General features: G+C 62.3%; 1 protein-coding gene across 5 annotated transcripts in view; it reads left to right on the top strand.

Annotated features, from left to right (window-relative positions):
- Positions 1-19343, top strand: part of CTTN (cortactin) — a 30757-nt gene extending 11414 nt beyond the window's left edge. For 3 of the 5 annotated variants that reach the window (XM_027045804.2, XM_027045805.2, XM_053202806.1), the window contains exons 6-17: positions 1044-1154; positions 2113-2167; positions 2881-2991; positions 5053-5163; positions 5915-6025; positions 8352-8407; positions 10615-10684; positions 12661-12809; positions 15199-15294; positions 16352-16496; positions 17285-17356; positions 18139-19343. In XM_027045804.2, coding sequence (XP_026901605.2) covers positions 1044-1154; positions 2113-2167; positions 2881-2991; positions 5053-5163; positions 5915-6025; positions 8352-8407; positions 10615-10684; positions 12661-12809; positions 15199-15294; positions 16352-16496; positions 17285-17356; positions 18139-18275 — 1224 coding nt within the window. In that variant the 3' untranslated portion in view covers positions 18276-19343. Of the gene's footprint in view, positions 1-1043; positions 1155-2112; positions 2168-2880; positions 2992-5052; positions 5164-5914; positions 6026-6850; positions 6962-8351; positions 8408-10614; positions 10685-12660; positions 12823-15198; positions 15295-16351; positions 16497-17284; positions 17357-18138 lie in introns of all 5 variants that reach the window. The other 2 variants (XM_027045806.2, XM_053202805.1) reach the window with 2 other exon arrangements.
- The last annotated feature ends 466 nt before the right edge of the window (positions 19344-19809 follow it).

The raw sequence follows: 19809 nt of genomic DNA, 5'->3' as shown, positions 1-19809 counted from the left end.
CTTTTGAGTGGGAGCCTGGAGGCCCTGGGAGGCCAGTGTGCCTCCGGTCTCCAGGCAGGACGGACATCAGAGTGGAGCCGGGGAGGGGAGAGCGTGGCCCGGCTCTGAGGCCTCGAGGGAAGCTCGGCCGCTCTCTCCCCTGCGCTGTGCTGAGACGGCCCCCCGAGTTCCGCCTCCGCCCCGGCTCCTCCTGACCCAGGCGTCCTGTGCAGCCCCGGGGAGACCAGGCGGAGGGCTGTCCGCGCCGCGTCCCAGGCGGCGAGACCATCGGCCGTAAGAAGGAAGGTTCAGATGCCGACACTCGGTCAGGCGTCCGGGCCGTCCACGCTGGGGACAGAGCCTGGTGCCGGGAGGCTGGGCGGGGTTGGGGGCCGCCCGGGAGCTTGGTCGTCAGTCTTTTCAGCTTCACGGGCTGTGGGCCTCTGGCATTTACCGAACTTGGTGGTCGGATCCCAGAAGCGGCCTCATATGTAAATGCACGGTGGGGGCTGCGTTCCAGAAGCTTTGTTTACCAACAGCTGTAGCGCCCGGTGTGGCGCCGAGGCCCCGGGTGGCTGACCCTGCGGAGGCCAGGGTGGCGGGACGCCCCGACTTTACCGTGTGGGGGACCCTGTGGGTGGACGGGGTGGGCGTCGCGATCGCGGTGGCTCTGTAGAGTGGCCGAGCGCGTGTCGCCCCTGAGAGCGCGAGTCTGCGTCTCCGTCTGTCGGCGGGTATCTCTGGTCCTCTTTCCTACACCACGCGGCAGGCGGGTGCCTCGCTTCAGCAGAGCGAGTGACCGTACCGCCATCTGGGGGTGCCGGGTGTCAGGCTGGGCTCTGCACGGGACTGGCCTCGTGGCCCCTTGCCCACGCCTGTCACATCAGAAGCCCCCACCCGGCAGGGTCTCGGGTGGCTTCGGGGACTCCCCCCACCGCCGGCTTGCGCACCGGGCGTGTTTCGGGGAGGAGCCCTGGCATGGACCGCACGTGGGGGCCTTTTCCCCGTGGGCCGTGCCACGGGGGTGTCTGACACGGACACCTTCTCTCTGTGACCTGTTTCAGTCAGCCGTCGGCCACGAGTATCAGTCGAAGCTCTCCAAGCACTGTTCCCAGGTTGACTCCGTCCGGGGCTTTGGAGGCAAGTTTGGTGTCCAGGTGGACAGAGTTGACCAGGTGAGTGAGGCGTCGGGGGCACCAGAGCGTGGGTGATGGGGCCCCTCCCTCTAGACCGGGGCGTCCTCTGGGCCGCTCAAGATAGTGCCTTGATGCAGGACTGTGGGGTGGGTGTCCAGGCTTCTAGAAGCCCCCCGATCCCTGGCTCTGAGATGATGGGTCAGGTTACGACATGAGAGCAGGAACACCCTGGTTCCTGTGCGAATCCCCCACGTTGGCACCTGCCGATCGGACAGACCAGGATAGCCTTCCACTGCCCAAGAACGTGCCCCTGGGGACCATGTCTAGCCACCCTCCCTGCACGGATGTCCCTGACGCGGCGGTGTTCAGAGGGCCACGCACGCGCCCAATCCAGGGCTGAGGCCCGGTGTCCAGGTGCCGCCTGGCACCTCTGGGCCTCAGCCTCTCAGTCTCTGAGCAAAGGCCGTCTGGACCCTGTTTTATATCACAGCAGCTGGATTTTGGAGTTCAACATCTGTCTGCACTCAGGCGTTACTACCCGTTTGCCGCGGTTCTGCGTGAACTGCCTGTAAAATGGGGCGATGGGGATTCCCGTCTCCCGGGGCCGTGTGTGCAGATGCCCCCGTCGTGCCCGTTCTCGCTACTGATGTTAGTGTTGTTCTTGGAAGAGCCCACGTGAAAAGCAGGCGTACCTGTGGCGGTGGGGGGTCGCCCGGGCTGGCATCGTGGGGCTGAAGTCCACGAGCCCCACGTGCCCTTCGGGGGCTGCGGGCGGCTACAGGTCCGCCCGCACTGCCTGCTGGGCGTTGCTGAACATTTTGTGGCAGCGAATTTCCACGCCCGGAGCTTTGGGTGTTAGGCCTGCCCCTGGCTTAGGGAATCGGAGGTAAAAAACTAACATGGTTCGTGGTTTCAAACTTTTCACGTGTATTCGGGGTTCGGATGAACCGTTTTGGAGACCTCTAAAAACGTGTTTCCCTCTTTGTGGTAATTGCAGTCTGCTGTGGGCTTTGAATACCAGGGGAAAACCGAGAAACACGCCTCGCAGAAAGGTAAGGCCTGCGGCCGAGGTGGGGGGAGGGCGATGTCCCCGGAGGTGGTTCCCTGGGGAAGGCGGTGTCGCCTCCGGGGAGGACTGTGCTCTCCAGGTGTCTGGGTCCCGTGTCGCCGCCGCGGAAGCTGTCTTTCTGAGCGGTGTTCCCTGGATGGTCGGCTCTGGGGCCCGCTTCGTGAAACGCTAACGTCCCCCCAACAATGGAAACGCGAGCCTTTAAATCAACGATGGTTCACTTCTGCGCACGCGTGCTCTCTGACACGGCGTTGGCTGACCTTTACGGTGTGCCTTTTAGAACCTTTTTTACCAGCAAAAGCGTGTCACCTTCTCAGGGCACTTGATGTGTCTCGAGCAAGCTGGTGACTTCTGCCTCTTGCTTGTCATCAGATGAGCCAGGGCACGGACATTTCCTGTCCCTTTGGAAAGGGATCGCAGCCACGTAGCTTCCAGACGGTTACTTTCCCGAGTGAGAACACGGCTCGCTTCTGCCCCGGGAAGCAGGTGCCCGTCACAGGCTTGGGGTCCTCGCTGCCCGGGACGCAAGCTTGTAGGCCGAGCCCTGCTCACTGGCGTGTGGCCGTGGGTGGCGTTTTCAAACGTGTGCCTCATCTCCCGGTGACTCCTAACTCCAGAATGTTGTTGTCGTGAGTCGTTGACAAGTAAACAGTCTGTCGTTGGGCTTTGTCCCCGACCCCTGTCTTGTCCCCTCAGATTACTCGAGTGGCTTTGGTGGCAAGTACGGTGTGCAGGCGGACCGCGTGGACAAGAGCGCTGTGGGCTTCGACTACCAGGGCAAGACGGAGAAGCACGAGTCGCAGAAAGGTCAGCCTGCGGCGGCACGTCCTCCCCGCTCGGGGCCCCCCGTGTCCCCCCGTGTCCCCGGCCTCCCGCGTCCCCAGAACCAGCCCCGGGGAGACTGGCTCACATTACACGCCCGCAGCCTTTTTACCTGAATGTGTGAGGGCCCTCCTGTCTCTTCCGTGGGCCTAGGGGGTTTGTCGTCCTTCGGACGGCGGCTCAGCCCCGTCCTGTGAAGGGCCCGTAGTCTGCCGAGCCAGGTCGTTCTTCTTTGGACCATGGGATTCAGGCTCTTGGTGGTTTATTTTTTTTATTTTTATTTTTTATTTTTTTTTTAAACGTTTATTTTTGAGACAGAGAGAGAGAGAGCATGAACGGGGGAGGGTCAGAGAGACAGGGAGACACAGAATCTGAAACAGGCTCCAGGCTCTGAGCTGTCGGCACAGAGCCCGACGCGGGGCTCGAACTCACGGACCGCGAGATCGTGACCTGAGCTGAAGTCGGACGCCCAACGGACTGAGCCACCCAGGCTCCCCTCTTGGTGGTTTTTGAAGTTAAAAATCTTGTTCTCTTGTGTCATAGACGTATGTGATTACTCAGAAGAGTAAATTCCCAGAAAAGGAATTGCCGGGTCACAGGACCTTGACTTTAAAATTTGGTGGATGCTGGCAGAGGGCCCTTGCAGGCCAGGCTGGTCTTCCTGTCCCTGGTTAGATCCCCTGCCAGGCATCGGTGACAGACTGCTGCATCCGTGCGGGGTGCCCTACAGACGCGGTACCTTCCTGCAGAGGCCGCGAATTGTTGGCTCTTTTGCGTTTATTTCGCGTGCACGTTACATTTTTTTAAGATTTTATCTTTTTTCAGTAATTGCTACATGCAGCGTGCTGCTTAGACTTAGAACCCTGAGGTCACAAGTCACGTGCTCCAGCAACTGAGCCAGCCAGGCACCCCTGCACGTTTGAATATTCTTGTGTATTTATTTATTTGTTTATTTAGGATAATTGGGGGAGGGGCAGAGAGAGATGCCCAAGGAGGCTCCGCACTGTCAGTGCAGAGCCTGACACGGGGCTTGAACTTGTGAGCCAGGAGATTGTGACCTGAGCTGAAACCCAGAGTCGGATGCTTCACCAAATGAGCCACCCAGGTGCCCCTGCACATTTAAGTTTTTAAAAATAACTGCCAACCCTTACAAACAGAGAGCTTGCTATATTATTTAAAAACCCGGGTTTCTTTAAAAGACAAGGTTAAACCCCGCCACTGGGAACACCACCGGCTCGGCATTTACCCAGGGAAGCTGCCGCTGGGCCCGCGGGGTGCTTCCTGTCTCAGGCCTGCCCGTCTGCCCTGAGGCCGCAGTCTTGGCCCTGGAGTGCGCAGCCCCTGCCTGCTACCCGGGCCCCTCTGCCCACTGTGACCCTGCCGATCAGGGCCTGCTCTTGGATCCTGCTCGGTGCTGTTCAGACTCTCTCCCCGATGTGGCAGTGAGGAGCAGAAACCGCCTGCGGGAAGTCGGGTGGCGGGAGCCCACGTGCCTGGGGCAGACGGGGCTCCTCGGCAGCCCCCGGGCCTCCTGAGGGTTCTGATCTTCGCATTCTGTTCCGCGCACGTGTCCCTGGGGGAGCCGTGCTTAAGTATCAGGCCGTGTATTTCCGTGATTTAGCTTTGCCGGGAAGTGAGGTTTCTGGAAGATGCCTCGTGCGTGTCCTCCTCCTTTGGAGGTGCCACCGGTGCACCTCTGCTGGCTTTAGTTCGTGAAGCAGGGTGACCTTTCGACAGCTCGCCGCGGCGCCTCCGTGGCTCGTCTCGACCTCAGAAGCTTGGTAATGCGCCTGCTTCTGATCTCCTTTGGAGCGAAGGGAAGATTCGATAGCCGTTCATCTGCTCTGTTTGCTACTCTGGATGTTTCTGTTCCTACACGTACAAGTGACGCCTTCCAGGGTCCCCCCTGCTAGTGACCTTCCGCTGCGGCCGAGGGATCCTTGTTGGGTTTGTTTTGGTTTTGCTCGGGCGACAGAAGCGTTTTCTCAGAGGTCCCCGCACTCGACTGCGTTGCTGCCGCGAAAACGGTGCCGCCCTCGTTTGCAGATTACTCCAAGGGCTTCGGGGGCAAGTTTGGCATCGACAAGGACAAGGTGGATAGAAGCGCCGTGGGCTTCGAGTACCAAGGCAAGACGGAGAAGCACGAATCCCAGAAAGGTGACTCCCGCGGTGTCTGCTCTCGCCAGCTGCCGTTCACGGGCTGAGTGCTGTTGACCAGAACGGAAACGGGAAGCGTGGCCAGCCACCCCTAGAGTAGATGCCCCTTTGTAATTCAGCAGTGAACTTTAAGCTTTTTTTTTTAGAACGTTTATTCACTTTTGAGAGACAGAGTGTGAGTGGGGGAGGGGCAGAGACGGGGGGAGACCCAGAATCCGAAGCAGGCTCCGGGCTCCCGAGCCGTCAGCCCAGGGCCCAACACGGGGCTCGAACTCATGATCTGCAAGATCGTGACCTGAGCCCAAGTCGGGCGCCCAACTGAGCGAGCCTCCCCGGCACCCCTAAACATCGAGCTTTAAAACACAAGTCCCAACACAGCTGTTAAGCAAGAAACTGTATCTTCACACCTGTTTGGCCCCAGGACCCCGTGACTCGAGCAGTCACCTGTAATGGTGGCCACGTGCCACACGTCTGTGTTGCAAACGGTGCGATCGTGGTGGCCCGTGGGTGCTGGTTCAGGCTGTGCGGAGCTTCTTGTTGGGGTCCCGTGTGTGTGCGTTCGCGATATGGACACAACAGATCAGGCTGCTTTCCAGATGTGCCGCGAGGAGGTCCTCCTCGTGAACGCGTCCCAAAGTTTTGCGAAAGGTCTGGGAGGGGAAGGAGGGATGTGGCGCGTGGTGGGTGTTTGGCCGCGTGGGAAGCGTGCCCTCCGCTAACACTAGCTTGTGGCCTTTTCTTGTGCACTTAGACTATGTGAAAGGGTTTGGAGGAAAGTTTGGCGTGCAGACGGACAGACAAGACAAATGTGCTCTTGGCTGGGATCACCAGGAGAAATTGCAGCTGCACGAGTCCCAAAGAGGTACGCTGACTTTGCCTGCTCCTGCTTGAGATCATTCCAGAATTTCGTTTCTTTTCATCCACAGTTCCATCCACGTCCCGTATTTCTGCCGTATTCCTGTAGCATGTTGTTTTATCTTCACTGTTTGGGGTTGTCCTGTGCCTCCCACATTTTTGAAAAGCTCTTTAGCTGATGCAGCGATGAACCCCGCCCCCCCCCCCCCCCCCCCCCAGCTGCCAATGAGGCCCTGCGCTCACCTGTGCGTCTGAAGCACCTGGCAGGACCTGTAGCATTTTCGGGAATGCTGTTTTCTGCCCGCATATGAACTCCGTTGATAGAGTGTGCTGGGCTTCGGGAGGGGAGACGTTGCCTCTACTCGGAAGTGTGTCCCTGGGCCGTAGGGTGCAGGGTGGGGGTGGGGGGCACCTTCGTGGGTCACGCAGACCTGCACCCGCCCTTGAGGCCAGCACTCCGGGAAGCGGGGCCGTGCGGTCCTTTTGTACACCGTGTCTTTCTTCACATGCACAGAGACATGCCCTCGTGTCTGCGGCACGGGTAGGGCCTGGAAGGGAATCTCAGAGCATGGAGTGCCTTTTGTGAATTACTTCAGATGCAGTTCCTAACCTGTTTTCACATCTTGGCTGAAGCGTTAAGAGTTTCAGTTTGTCCTGTAACCTTGGAGCTGACTTTGGACTCTCTGTGAGCCTGGGAGCTGCTCCCGCCCCTGAGCCCGGCAGAGCCCCTGCCTTCTTTAAATGACACGTTTGATTTGTGCACTCGCTCGTACGATTCTAACCGAATTGCGTCCTCTCTCGGTTTTCCCCACTGTTGCCGGTGGATTTTCAGATTACAAGGCTGGTTTCGGAGGCACATTTGGTGTTCAGTCCGAGAGGCAGGACTCCTGTGCTGTGGGGTTTGAGTACAAGGAGAGACTGGCCAAGCACGAGTCCCAGCAAGGCATAGTCGCTCACCAGCCCCCTCCCCCCGCCTTCTGGTGCAGCCGCTTATAGCACAGACTTCAGGGGCTCAGCCTTCTGAGCTCCCCGCCATCCCTCATCAGGGGCACGGGGGTGTTTGAAACCCACTTTTATGCTGGAGGGATTCTAACTTGCACCCCTCCTTCCTCCACTCCCCCATTTCCCCTCTATCCTTCAGACTTCGGGTTTGGCAAAATGAGGCGGTAGCTCGCAGGTTAATGTCACTCTGACCCCATCATGTGAATAGTTTCTGGGATGGGCTGTCTCTGGTCTCCCAGCAGCCTTCTACAGGAGCTCGTGCTGTGGACCGTGACCACTGGGAGCCATTGAACGCGCTGCCTCGCTGCCTCTGAGACTGGGGGGGGGTGGGACACATGTGTGGTTCGGCCAGGCCACTAGCCTTAGGCCAGAGGCCAGGTGGCAGCGAGGGGCGTGGGGCAGGCGTGTTCCGTGTGGTCTCTGTGTTTCCTCTGTGGTGGGGTCTGGCTGGGGCGGGGATGTTTTTGTGTGTTCTCTGTTTTTGGGTGACACCACCTGTGTCACGTGTGAGTTCTTCACACAGAGCCGACAGTACGTGCCCAGAGCTAAAAAGGGACAGGGACTTTCTAGGCATCGGGAGCCTGAGTGGCAGCTGCCTCTTTTCCTTACTTGATTACAGTCAGGATCTGGACTCAGCCGTTCGGGGTGGGACCCCAGCTGGAGAGCAGTGCGGCCCTGAATCCTGAGGCAGAGTTCAGACCTCCGGTGCCAGTGTTAGCAACTTGTGCCGGGGGCGGGCGAGGGAAGGTGCACCACGCGCTTGAGTTGGTCCGGCACACGGCCTGGACGTGGCCTTGGCTCCGCGCGGCATTGATGCCGCGTGGCGGTGTGACCCTCATGGAGGTCTGCGTTGCCGCGACACGAGTATTCGGCTGCCAGAATTTCCCCGTGGAATTGTTTTTCTCGTAAAAAGCAAGAGGAGCCCGCGTCTGAGCCTCCTTGTGGCGCTCAGAGCAGGACACCGGAAGGAAGGGGCGGGGACGGTCAGCCGTTGCTGGGCGGAAGCCTGTGCTATTGAAGCGGTGCCCTGCCCGGGCCGCGGCCCCCTCGCTGTCCCTGCCTGCCAGCCCGCACCCCGCACCCCGCACCCTCTGTCCCTCGGGAGAGTGCGGAAAGCACGCACACACGCCTCTTTTCTGCCCGCCCCTCGCCTGCCTGCGTACTGAGTACCGTTGTAGCAACAAAACTCGCCTTGCGAGGCAAGACCCATCGTCTGGCGGATCTCGTTTCTTTTCGCTCTGGGTGCGTTTTCTTGGGTCTTTCCGGATCTGCCTGCACGCGTCTCCTGGCGCTCGACCTGAGAGTAAGTGTCGTGTTGTGCCACATTTCAGACTATTCCAAAGGATTCGGTGGAAAATACGGGGTGCAGAAGGATCGGATGGATAAGGTGAGTGGCCCCGGCCCGGGGTGCGGCGTGCTGGGCCGACGGGGGCGGGAGCTTGCGGAGCCCTTGCCGCGCGCCGCCCCGTGGACCGTCGCTGGTGGGTGCTGGGCCCTGTTCTCAGAGGCACCCACACTCGGAACGCTGCTTCCCGGGTGCTGGGCCCCGCACAGCCGTGCTGTGGGGCAGGGAGCAGCCCGGGCGGGCCCCGAGCTCAGCCGCAGCACTGTAAAACGCCAAGGCGTGCGGCTGCGCTGCCCTCGGAACGCGGACCTTCAGACGCTAGGGCAGCCTGAGGACGTGTGGCCGCGTGAATTCCCATCAGTAGCAAACCTAATCGGAAGTGGAGTCCCTCGGTCACGTGGCCGCGGTAGAAGAGCTCACCGGCCACATGGGGGCGCTGGCTGCCGTGTGGGAGCACGCGCATCCAGAACGCCCGCCTCACTGCAGGGGGCCCGCGGGACAGTGTCCAGAGCCAGCGCGTTGCTCTCACCGGGACTCTGTCCCCTCTGGTGGCTTCGGAGTCTCAGCAAGTCAGTCCTCACACCCGGGGTGGCTGTGGTCCTGCCACGTCAGCGTGGACTGCCCGGGCTGTGGCTCCCGTGTCCTCAAAGACCGGTCCCGTGCCCGGCCCGTGGTCACAGGTGGCACGGCCGGTCTTCTGGAGTTCTGTCGGACTCACAGCCGACCACACAGACGTCATCACCCAGGGGACTCCACGCATGACCGTGTGTGGCCCTGGGAGCGAGGGGCGGGGCACAGGCTTGGGGAGGTGTGGTGACTGCCCAGGTCCCAGTAGCTGTGTACAAGGGGTTGAGAGCCGGGTGGCGATGCGAGGTGGTCCCTGAGTGAGGTGGGTCGCTGGGACTCGGGTCCACGGCGGGAGTGGTGGAGGGGTGCCCAGCAGGCGGGACCAGGAGAGGGGGGTGGACCGGGAGGGGGTCGTGGTCAGTGAGGAGGCAGGGCGCGGTGATGGGGAGGCGGCAGCCCCCGGGGTGGCGGCGGAGACGACCCTGAGCGGCGTGCCGGAGAATCGGCTGGACGGGGCAGGCCGTGGTGCAGCGGGACCCACAGGGAACAGTCGGGAGGGCGCTGACGCCCTCCTCCCTCAAGGATGGGGCGGGGGTGGGGGTGGCGTGGGGTGTTCTGGAAAGCGGCATGGCCCGCACCGGCAGTTTGGGAGGGGGTGTCCGAGATGGGGCAGGTCTGGTCACACGGCCAGCAGCCGCGCCTTGCAGACGAGGCAGGGGTGGCTCGGTGACCCCTCTGTGCTGCGGGCACCGGGACCGGGGGGCCGCCGGCCGGGGAGGGGCAGAGCAGGTGGGCCAGGGGCGCGTGCCCCTCTCAGAGGTTTCCGGCGGCCAGGGGAGCTTGGGTTGCCCTGTTCCCCACCTCGGGGCCCCTTTCTCCTCGTTTGTGTGTCAGAAAACCGGCAGCGTCCTGAGCCTCAGGCCTGTTTCCCTGACAGGGAAACCGAGGATGGCTGGCGCGCTCCGTGAGCCCTTCTGCGCGTCTGGATCCGACAGTCACACTGTCGCTTTGCTGGGACAGAGTTTGTCCTCCAAAATCGACGAGGTGGTGGGGGGGGGGCTTGTGCCTTGGGAAACGTGGGCGATCAGGCCCAGCGAGGCTCGAACGTGGCCCAGCAGAGACATCGGGGCTCCTGCCGGCTCTCGAGCCCGTCTCAGTGGCCGAGGAGGGGGGTGGGCGAGGGGCTTGGGAGGAGCACACGCTTGGGTCATGATGGCCCGATGCCGGCCGACGCGTAGTTTGGGGGCAGCTTTCCGGCAGGTTTTTTTAGAGCAGTTTTAGCAGACGTGAGAGGACGCTCCAGACGTCTGGCGGACACGCCTGCCCTCACTCGGGCCCACCCTCTCCCCTGACCAGTTATCCGCACCCCTGCCGGGGCGATGCGTTTGTCACAGCCCCGAACCTGTGCTGACGTGTGCCCGTCGCCCGGGCTCGTGCGGCTGAGATCGGGTGCGCTCCTGACGTTGTCCCCCGTGTGGGTCCACGTGGGTGCATGATGACGCATCTCCGCCGGTGCAGGGTCCTGCGGGGTCATCTTCCCGCCCTGACGCCATAACCCAGCGTGATGCCGGGCGGAGAGGTGGGCGTGGGGCCGGCGGGCTCCTGCGTTGCAGTAGGAGCCCGCACGGGCCGTGGAGGGCGAGGGGGGTGCTCCCCTGAGTGTCCTGCTTCTCTCTTGCTAGAATGCTTCCACCTTCGAGGATGTCACCCAGGGGGCCCCTGCTTATCAGAAGACCATCCCCGTCGAGGCAGGTGAGTTCTGGTGGACGGACCCGGCATCGCATGGGGCTCCCGCAGGGGGCACGGTGCCGGCTGGGAGCGGCTGGGGCAGCAGAGGGCGCCCTGGTTCTGCTCCCTCCAGGGACAGCGTTTCGCCCCCCTCAGGCGGAAGGCCAGCCTGTCCCCGCGGACGCCCGCAGGCTCCCGTCAGCCATGGTGGCAGCCGTCTGGCGATGGGGTCTGTGTTGGGGGCGCCTCCCGAGGCAGGGCTGGGTTAACCGCCCGTCCGCAAGGGCCCTTCTCATTGCCGGGACTGGGTTCTGGGAGGTTCTCCGGTGCCCGCGTCAGCCGCGGCTGTGCTGTGAGGAGTGTGCCGCCTGCCTGCGCAGAGGCTGACGGAGACCTTCCCGCCTCGTCTGTCCCTTGGCCCCGCACAGGCTGCACACGCCCCATCCCCGGAGGTGGCTGCTATGAGAAAAGGCCTCCTTAGGCCCTTCCCTCACGTGGGCCAGGCCCTAGAGAGTTTGTTGAGCTGGGGAAACCGTATGGAAAGTGGCAAGTCGAAGATAGGAAGCCGAGTGTCCCCTTTGCTCCCTGGGTCAGTGTTTCTCAGATTTGGTGGCCTCGGGACACTTGCACACTTGTGGGGATCATTGAGGGCCCCCGAGAGCTTTCATGTGTGGGGGTTGCGTCTCCTGATCTCTACTGTAGTGAGGTTAAACCAAGAATTTAAGGGGGCGCCTGGGTGGCTCGGTGGGTTGAGTGTCCGACTTCAGCTTAGGTCATGATCTCACAGTTCATCGGTTGGAGCCCAGTGTGGGGCTCTGTGCTGACAGCTCGGAGCCTGGAGCCTGCTTCGGATTCTGGGTCTCCCTCTCTCTCCACCCCTCCCCTTCTCCTTGTGTGTTTCTCTTTTTCAAAAATAAACAAACGTTAAGAGAAACAAAAATCCGAGGATCTCAGATGTTACGAGTAACGATAAAATATTACGCGTTCACGTAATGATATTCTCCCTGGAAAAAGTAACTACGTTTTCCAAACCGCGTGGAAGTGTGGCATTGGCATTGGCTTAGCGCAAGGTCTTTATTCTCACGACTGCTTCTGCCTTCAGTGTCTTGTGGCCAATCACGTTTAGGAAGGCGATCGGACCCCCCAGATGCACAGGTGGAGGCGAGAAGGGCGTGGCGGTAGCTCCTCGGGTCCCTGGACGCTCTTTCACGATAGTGGTCTCAGACGGGCGAGGGTTCCCGCTTGTCTTGGGGATTAGGTGCCCGCACAGAGTGGCCTGGTTCTGTAGCACGCAGTGGGCGTTTGGAAGATACTAGGCCACTGAGTTCAGCTGATCTTTGAAGTGTGGTGTTTCTTTTCATTGTACAAAACCCCAGCTTACGTTCGTTAATGGAATTCTCCATCTTGTCAGCATCTCCAGGGAAAATTGGGGAAATGTCACGCTCGCAGTAGCGGGTACGAGTTTTCCACAATCGTGACTTTTCTTGAAAGCGTGACTTCGCCGTTGCCCGATAACTGCACACGACGGACTCCGTTCCGTCACTTTAGAGAGAAGTCCGCCACAGGCCAGCCCGCGTGTGCTCAGGCCTCGTCGGTTATTTCAGGCCAGAGCACGTTCCGTGGAGAATCAGATCAGCGTGCGCCTCAGCCGCGCCAGTGGTTTTCCTTGAGACCACAGGGCTTGCGCCTGCGGCCCCTCCCGCCTGCCTCAGGAGGTGGACAGACGTGTTCTCGGGGCTCGAGATTTGCAGCACACCAGTGTTTGCTGTTTTATCGAGGGCACCCTTAGGGAGGAGGCGCTGCTGTTCGGAACATGAAACGCTCCAGGTGCGAGGCCTCCGCTGTCCCGTCGTCCTGCACCACGTGCAGCCGACAGAGTGGCCCGGAGGCGGGCCGCCGGGGGGACGCCTCCACGCCCGGTTGGCTCCCGCGGTGCTCCGGTCCAGGGGAGCCGTCGCTGCTCTGACGCCGGCTGTGCCCCTCTCTCCTCCCCCCTGCAGCAAACAGCAGAACCAGCAACATTAGAGCGAACTTTGAAAACCTGGCGAAGGAGAAGGAGCAGGAGGACAGGCGGAAGGCGGAAGCGGAGAGGGCGCAGAGGATGGCCAAGGAGCGACGGGAGCAGGAAGAGGCCCGGAGGCAGCTGCACGTGAGTCCAGCAGGTCCCGGAAGGACCGGGTTTGAGCCCTGACTGCGGGCTGTGCTCTCGGGAGCCCCGGGGCTTCACCCCACACGTCAAGGAGCCCTTGGCTGCCTGGTGCCGGATGGTCCGCCGTGCTGCTGACCCGCAAGCCTGCCCGCCGCTGAGCCCTGTCCCGATGTGCCCCTGGCCGTTCTGTCCCGACCCGTCGCCTCTGGACCTCTCCCCCCGGGGAGAGGGCCGAGGGTGCGAAAGGAGCCCCCCGTGGAGCGGCCGCCCTGCTTTCTGCTTCTTGTGTGACCCTTGCGGCTTTCTGTCCCTGGCCTGTTGCTGTCGCCTGTGTTCTGTGTCCCGCGTGTCGCCAGAGAAGGTGGGGGCGGGGGGCGGACGCGAGCAGGCGGGCGTGGGCTCGTCCCGTCCTCAGCCTTCTCTGCGTTGACCGGACGTCCGTGGCACGTCACCTACTGGCCAGGCAGCCTGTGCGCCATGGCCCCACGGCCCCCCTGTGAACGGGCGCGGAGGAGCTCACCGCCGCTCTCTGGACGGCTGCTACGCGGAGTCAGAGGGCACGGGAGCGGTGTTTAGTTCCTTGGGCCCTTCCTCCCCAGATCGGTGGTTTGGGCCCCGAGAACCCCCAGCGAGGGGAGACGGGTGGGGGAGAGCGTGAACGTGGACCGGGCACCCGAGGCATGAGCAAGCCCCGAAAGTTGTAGTGCGCGCAGGGTAACAGCGCGTTGGTGTAATTGCTGCTTTTTTTATTTTTTTATGTTTATGTCTTTACTTTGAGAGAGAGACAGAACACGGGTGGGGGAGGGGGAGAGAGCATCCCAAGCGGGTTCGGCCGGAGGGCTGCGCCCCTGACGTCCCGCCTGTGCTGTGGGCGCAGAGCCCGATGCGGGGCTTGAACTCTCGAACCGCGAGATCGTGACCTGAGCCAAAAATCAAGCATCGGACGCTTAACCGACTGAGCCACCAGGCGCCCGTGTTGCTTTTCTTTCCGCAAGTGATTAACGCCTTCCTCACGTTACGCCTCGAGGCTTTAGCCGCCGAGGCCCGTCAGCGCCCGTAAGGTTCAGAGGAGCCGGCGGCTGGAGAAGGGCCGCGTCCGCCGTCCTGCCGCGCTCGCGCCTTTGCTTCGCTTCGAGCCCCCCACCGCCCCTTCTGCCGTGTCGTCCCCGCTTCCGGCCTCTGCCCTGTCGTCTGCTCCTCCCCGCGCGCGACTCCCAGCCCAGCGCCCCTCACCCCGGAGTCCTCTTGGCTGTGGGAGGCTCCCGTTGGCGGGCGGGCCGGTCTTCGCGAATCCACGCGTGCCGGGCCGTGCTCCCAGGAGAAGGGCGTGCGGCCAGGCGCTTTGATGGGCGGAGCCTCGTACGGCGACTCGCACTTGGGCGGCCCGACACAAGCCGTCCGGCCTTGGGAGCCTCACCCGTGGGGGGTTCCGAGCAGCCTGTGCGCTTGACGGTGCTGCCGCTGCCTGGCGCGTGGCCCCGGGGCGCCGGCCGCCCTCTCTCGGTCTCCGTCTCAGCGGTTCGTTCACGACGGCCCCACCGCGCAGGCTGGCAGCCGGCCCTGCCTTCCTGGGGCCGCCACGCCCCACGGTCACGGCCGCGGTGGAGGCAACACGCGTTTATCCTCTCTCGGCTGTGGAGGCTCCAGGGGGCCATCTGCCCCCTCGCCTTCGCCCGCTTCTAGAGGCGCCCGCCTTCCCTGGCTCGGGGCCCCTTCCAGCCTCTGCTTCCGGGACCGACCGCGTGTCCTCGTCCGCCTCGCACGTGCCTGCCTCCCTCCGTGAAGGAGGGAGCCCTGTGGTTCCATCGGGCCCCGGGGAGCCCGCGGCCGTCTCTCGTCTCCTGTCGAACCTCTTACACCCTCGGTCCCTCTGGCCGTGTGAGGTCGCCCCCCCCACCCCCGCCAGGATCTGGGGGACGTGCCGTCCGCGCCTTCGAGGCGCCGCTGTTCTGTTCTCCGCTGTCCACCTTCTGGCCCCAGGGATTCCCGTGCGCGTCCTCCGCGCAGAGCACGCTCACCCCGTTTTCAGGGCCCCAGAAGCGTCCGTCATTCCAGCGTGAGCTCAGAGCCGCGACGTTCTTGTCCGAACCCCTAGATCGGGCGTGTGCGGGGCGCGGGGCGGCCGTGCTGCTGCCGGGCTCTCTGCACGGCTGTGCCCACCCTCTTCTGCCCGTGGTGGCGGCAGGAGGGCTGCGCCCCTGACGTCCCGTCTGTGACAATGCCTGACCTTCACGCCCCCTTGTTCCCTCCGTCCCAGGTGCTTGTCTCCGTGCTTAGTCCTCCCCGCGCTTGGCTGTAGTGTGCGCTCGGCTGTGGCCTTTCCCTGGGAAGTCCTGCTGTGGAGGCGGCCTGGTGACGACCTTTCCCTTTCCTTGTCTCTCGATTACAGGAGCAAGCCCAAGCCCAAGCCCAGAAGCAAACCCCCCCCGCGTCTCCCACCCCTCAGCCGGCTGAGGAGAGGCCGCCCTCAAGCCCCGTCTACGAGGTTGGTGTTTTCGTTCAGTTTGCGAACGAGTCTCTGACTCTCCAGAGACGCCCTTCCCCTGTCGAAGCCACCGTGCACGGGGAGGGACCCCCACATATTCCATTTGCTGCCTGACCCGAGACGGTGGCCTGGAGAGTAGCCCTCGTGAGCGCTGGGGGGGTGGGGGGCACAGTGCTCAGCCAGTCCGTCGCCTCCCGGTAGATCCCCTGATGCCGTGGATGTGGGTTCTGGTCTTCATGTCACTTATACTCTGTGACCCGCTCTCTCTCCTGGACGCCTGTGTCCCGGCACCCACCTGCCACCCTCCCCGTGACCTGGCTTTGCCGGCCGCCCTCCCCGCTCTCCTTCCCTCAGTCCCCCTTGCACACTGTGTTCCCCAGAGACTGTCCTCGGCCCTTACTCCTCAGTCTCGTCGTCGGTGCCTCGTGACCGCCCACCTGTGCCCCAGAACCCATGTCTCTGAATTACTGGGCTCTCTGCCTCTCAGGGGCACCCCTGGCCCCGGGCCCATGACCACTCCTGGCCGAGCCCTGCATCCCGTCCCCTGCATCCCCGTGGCCACTGCCCCGCTTCCTGTGCCCGCCTTCTCACCAGGAGGTCGTCAGAGGCCCCCTGGGGTGTGAGGGACAGAACGCAGCTCAGCTCAGCTGCGACTCGAGGGGGTGAGCCGTCTGCGTTGCTCATGAACCCGGGAGAGCGTCAGACGGCGCGTCTGGGTCCCGGGGGTGGCCCAGGGTCACGTGGCCACCGGGGCCCTGTCCAGGCTGCCTCTCCCTCTGCACGGCGGCCGTGCCCCCTGGACTCGTAGGCCCTGCAGCCCTACTTGCGGGCGTGGGGGGCCCGTGATGGGGGGAAGTTACTCGGCAGGAAATGGCACGCGGCCCCTTCACGCTGCTTCGCCGCGACTGGAGTCCGAGTGTTCTTTGAACGTCAGTGGGTGCGAGGCCTCCTCGTTCGCGCGTGCACGTGGCCGATCCCGCTAGGACTGAGACAGAGCTGCGTGTCGGGACTCGTTGCCGGCCACAGCAGATGTCTCCTTGACGCTCCCCTCCCCCAGGACGCAGTTTCATTCAAGGCTGAGCCGCAGCCCACGTACAGCGTGGAGGCCGCCGACTACCGAGAGGCTGGTGGCCAGCAGGGCCTGGCCTACGCCCCGGACGCCGCCTACGAGGCCGCGGAGGCCCCGGGCCACTATCAAGCAGGTATGGGCGCAGGGGCGCCTGCCACGCCCCCCTCTGTCTCTGCTCCTTCGCGCGAACGTCTGTCACCCTGTTGCCTGGCCCCTTCCACCTTCCCCCTGCTTGTGGGGTGTCCACCCCCGTGCCGGGAGGGCACCCGACCTCTCGGGTGTGGTTTCTGGAAGGCCCTGCTGCTCTGGGGCGGCCCGCGGGGCCGAGTGGGAAGCAGGGGCCTCTGCTGCTCTCTCTCCAAAGTGGCAGCTGGTGACAGCCAGGCTCCGGGAGGCCGGAGTGTCTTGAGGTTTTCGGGAACAGCTTCCATACACCCCGAAGAGTTTACAGACGCTTCGGCGGGACGGACACCGAAATCGGTCTCTTATCTTTAAAGACGAGATTTCGTTCAATACGTTTGGACAGATTTAACCTGAATCCATCAGACAGCACACCTCACGATGGAGTCTTACCTTTTCCCCAAGCGTGACTGGGGGCATTTGGGCAGCGCCGTCCCCCCGCGGCTTGCCAGTCGCTTAACCACGACGTGACCTTTCCTGAAAGTACAAATCTTTAAACCTTCAAAAACCATTCTCTGAAAGCCGTCACGGTACCCGTCCGGGTCACCGTGCGCGCCTGGTGGTGTCGGCGTTGGGAAGGGGTGGGTTTGTTCCTCAGGAGCCGGAGTCCTTCCTCCTGAATCTCGCCCGGCACCCCCCACGGCCTCTCCCGCCCGGAAGGCCTCGTGGACAAGAAATTAACGGCGGACGGCTCCGTGGTGCTGCCCTTACCCCTCAGCTCTTGTCTTGGTTTATTTTTAGAGGAGAACACCTACGACGAATACGAAAACGACCTTGGGATCACGGCCGTCGCCCTCTACGACTACCAGGCTGGTGAGATGCCCGCGTGCCCATTGGCACTCGTTTCCACAGCCACTCCGCTCTTGGGAGTTTGACTCCGAGAGCGTTGTTAACAGTGTTTAAAAGTTTGGGATGATCTCACAGTCACAAAAATGCCCCCTTTCTCTGCATTTCCGCACCTCCCCGAACCTCCCATCACTCGTGGCCGCAGTGTTGTCCCTGCGCCTAGAGACCCCAGTGTGAATTCCCCAAAACCAAGGATGCTGCCCACACTAAAGGCACGGTCCCCCCTCCAAGTGAGACAGTCGGCACTGAGATGCCAGGATGCCCTGCGGACTAGCCACGTTTTCCCGGCCGTCCGGGCACCTCGTGTCCTGTCGGGGCCGCTTCCCTCCGCTGCGCGTCACCTCACCGCCTCTCCTCCCGGGCTGACCCCCGGCCGGCCTGAGGCCATGCTCCTGTGAGGGGGCGGCCACGGAGAGTTTCCTGCTCCCCTCCTGTGGTTTACGGACGTGCCCACGCGCTTGGGTGCCTGGGTGTGGGTTTTGTGAAATTGGGCGTCTGTAATTTGTGCGACCTGGTGGGTTTATCCTGGCGCTGTGCCGCGCGGGCTGCCGTCTGGGCTCCCCTGTGCGCCCCTGTGCGTGAAAGTCCCCTGTGCGGTGGGAGAGTGGGAGGAGCCTGGCGTCCGGAGCCTGGGCACGCGTGCTGCGCTGCCCGGCCCGGGCGCAGAGGTCCAGGTGTCTGCCCGGCGGGGCCCGTGGCGGGAGAGCCTGCGGTTCACTGTCCTTTCTCTGCACCCTCCTCTTTCCTAGCGGGTGACGACGAGATCTCCTTCGACCCCGACGACGTCATCACCAACATAGAGATGATCGATGACGGCTGGTGGCGGGGGCTCTGTAAGGGCAGGTACGGGCTCTTCCCGGCCAACTACGTGGAGCTGCGGCAGTAGGCCCGCCGGCCCCGCGCCACGCGTCACTCGCGCCGTCCGTGGGTTTCCGGGGCCGGGAGGGCCGTGGACGTGCCGCTTTTATATTTAATACTTCTGCTGATGCTTTTGGAAATGTTTATGCCACAGAACTTGCTAATATATTGTAATCACGTTCCTTAGGAGGACTTTGGTCATTGATTTTACGCATTCGAGGTATTTTCTTTCTTTTTCTTTTTTTTTTCTTTTCCTTTTTTTTTTTTTGCCAAATCGTCACATGGAGCCATTTGGGGGACCGTTAGTTCTCCTGAGGCCGTGGTATTGTCCTCGCCCCTCGGCGGCGGCGTTCGGGGCCCCTGACGGACGTGGTCGTGTGGGTGTCGGGTGGGGCTTGCCGTCCCAGGAGGAGGGAGGCCTGACGGGAGGTCAGGACCAAGGGGAGGGTAGAGGGCGGTGGCTGTGTCTCCAGATGGGAGCACCCTGTGCTGGGAGGCCCCCGGGACTTGTTCCCCAGGCCGAGTCCCCCTCCCGCCTCCCTCCCCCGACTGCCGCCACCCGCCAAGCAGTGTCCCCAGTGTGTTACCGGAGGGCCTCCCCTGGCCGCACGCGGCTCTGCGTCTGTTGCGTGAGAAAACGGCCACCACTGCGGGCGGGCAGGTGCCTTCTCTGCCGGAAACTGCCAGAAACGTTCTTCCTGTCGAGGCACCCCTGCGCTTTGTGCCAAAATACCGTGTCAGGACGGTAGGATGGGATTGGCGGACTCGGCTAAGAAGTGGAGTGGAGGGGGCCTTCTCCCGGCCAGGATGTCCCCCACGGGTGCTGCACGGGGGGCCGCTGCCCTCCTGGGGGCCTGGCGGCCGGGTCAGCGCCTGCCGCGGTCACAGTGGTGTCTTCCCAGGTCTGTGGGGGGCGGTCTCCGGAGTTCGAGACGTCGGCGTCCGTTTCCTGAGGTGCATTTCTGCATAGTCCTCGCTTTACCACGGTTAGGTTGGGTTTTATATGCAATTATTGTATCTAAGTTTCTGTAGCACACGTCCTAGGTGTGGTTTTTTTTTTCTAATTAAATATTCAAAATAAACTTTTTTTGATCCACTTGCTTGCTGATTTTGTTTTGGGATTTAGTCACTTAGGTGGCTCCCTGACCCCTGACCCTGTAATTTCTCAGCTGTAGACCAACTAAGGATCCCCCTTTTAAGAGGCACTTTTTATGAGGGAACTGTATTTATGCTCTGACGTTGTCAAGTTTTTGGACAAGGATTCTAAGCAAAATAGCAAACGTTCCTTTAGAAATCCATTTTTTGAACTATGCTTCCGAAACCCCGAGATGGTTATCGTGCGGCCCAGGCTCCGTTTTCCTTTGGGGTGCAGTAAATCGAGGTCCGAGAGAGCAACGCTCGTGAGCAGAGGGGCTGGTGGACGCGAGGCCTGGCTCCTGGGCCTGCCCTGGGCCGACCGCTGGACACGGTAACCTAGAAGCAGCCGGTGAACGCGGGGCGTGCGGAGGCTGGCGTGGACCTGACCGGGTGGACAGCTTTGGTGAGCAGACGTGGGCCGCCTA

The sequence above is a fragment of the Acinonyx jubatus genome, chromosome D1 (assembly GCF_027475565.1).
Source record: "Acinonyx jubatus isolate Ajub_Pintada_27869175 chromosome D1, VMU_Ajub_asm_v1.0, whole genome shotgun sequence".
NCBI classification, from domain to species: domain Eukaryota; kingdom Metazoa; phylum Chordata; class Mammalia; order Carnivora; family Felidae; genus Acinonyx; species Acinonyx jubatus.
The sequence above is the reverse complement of the archived record's forward strand: the minus strand, read 5'-3'. Positions and strand labels throughout refer to the sequence as shown.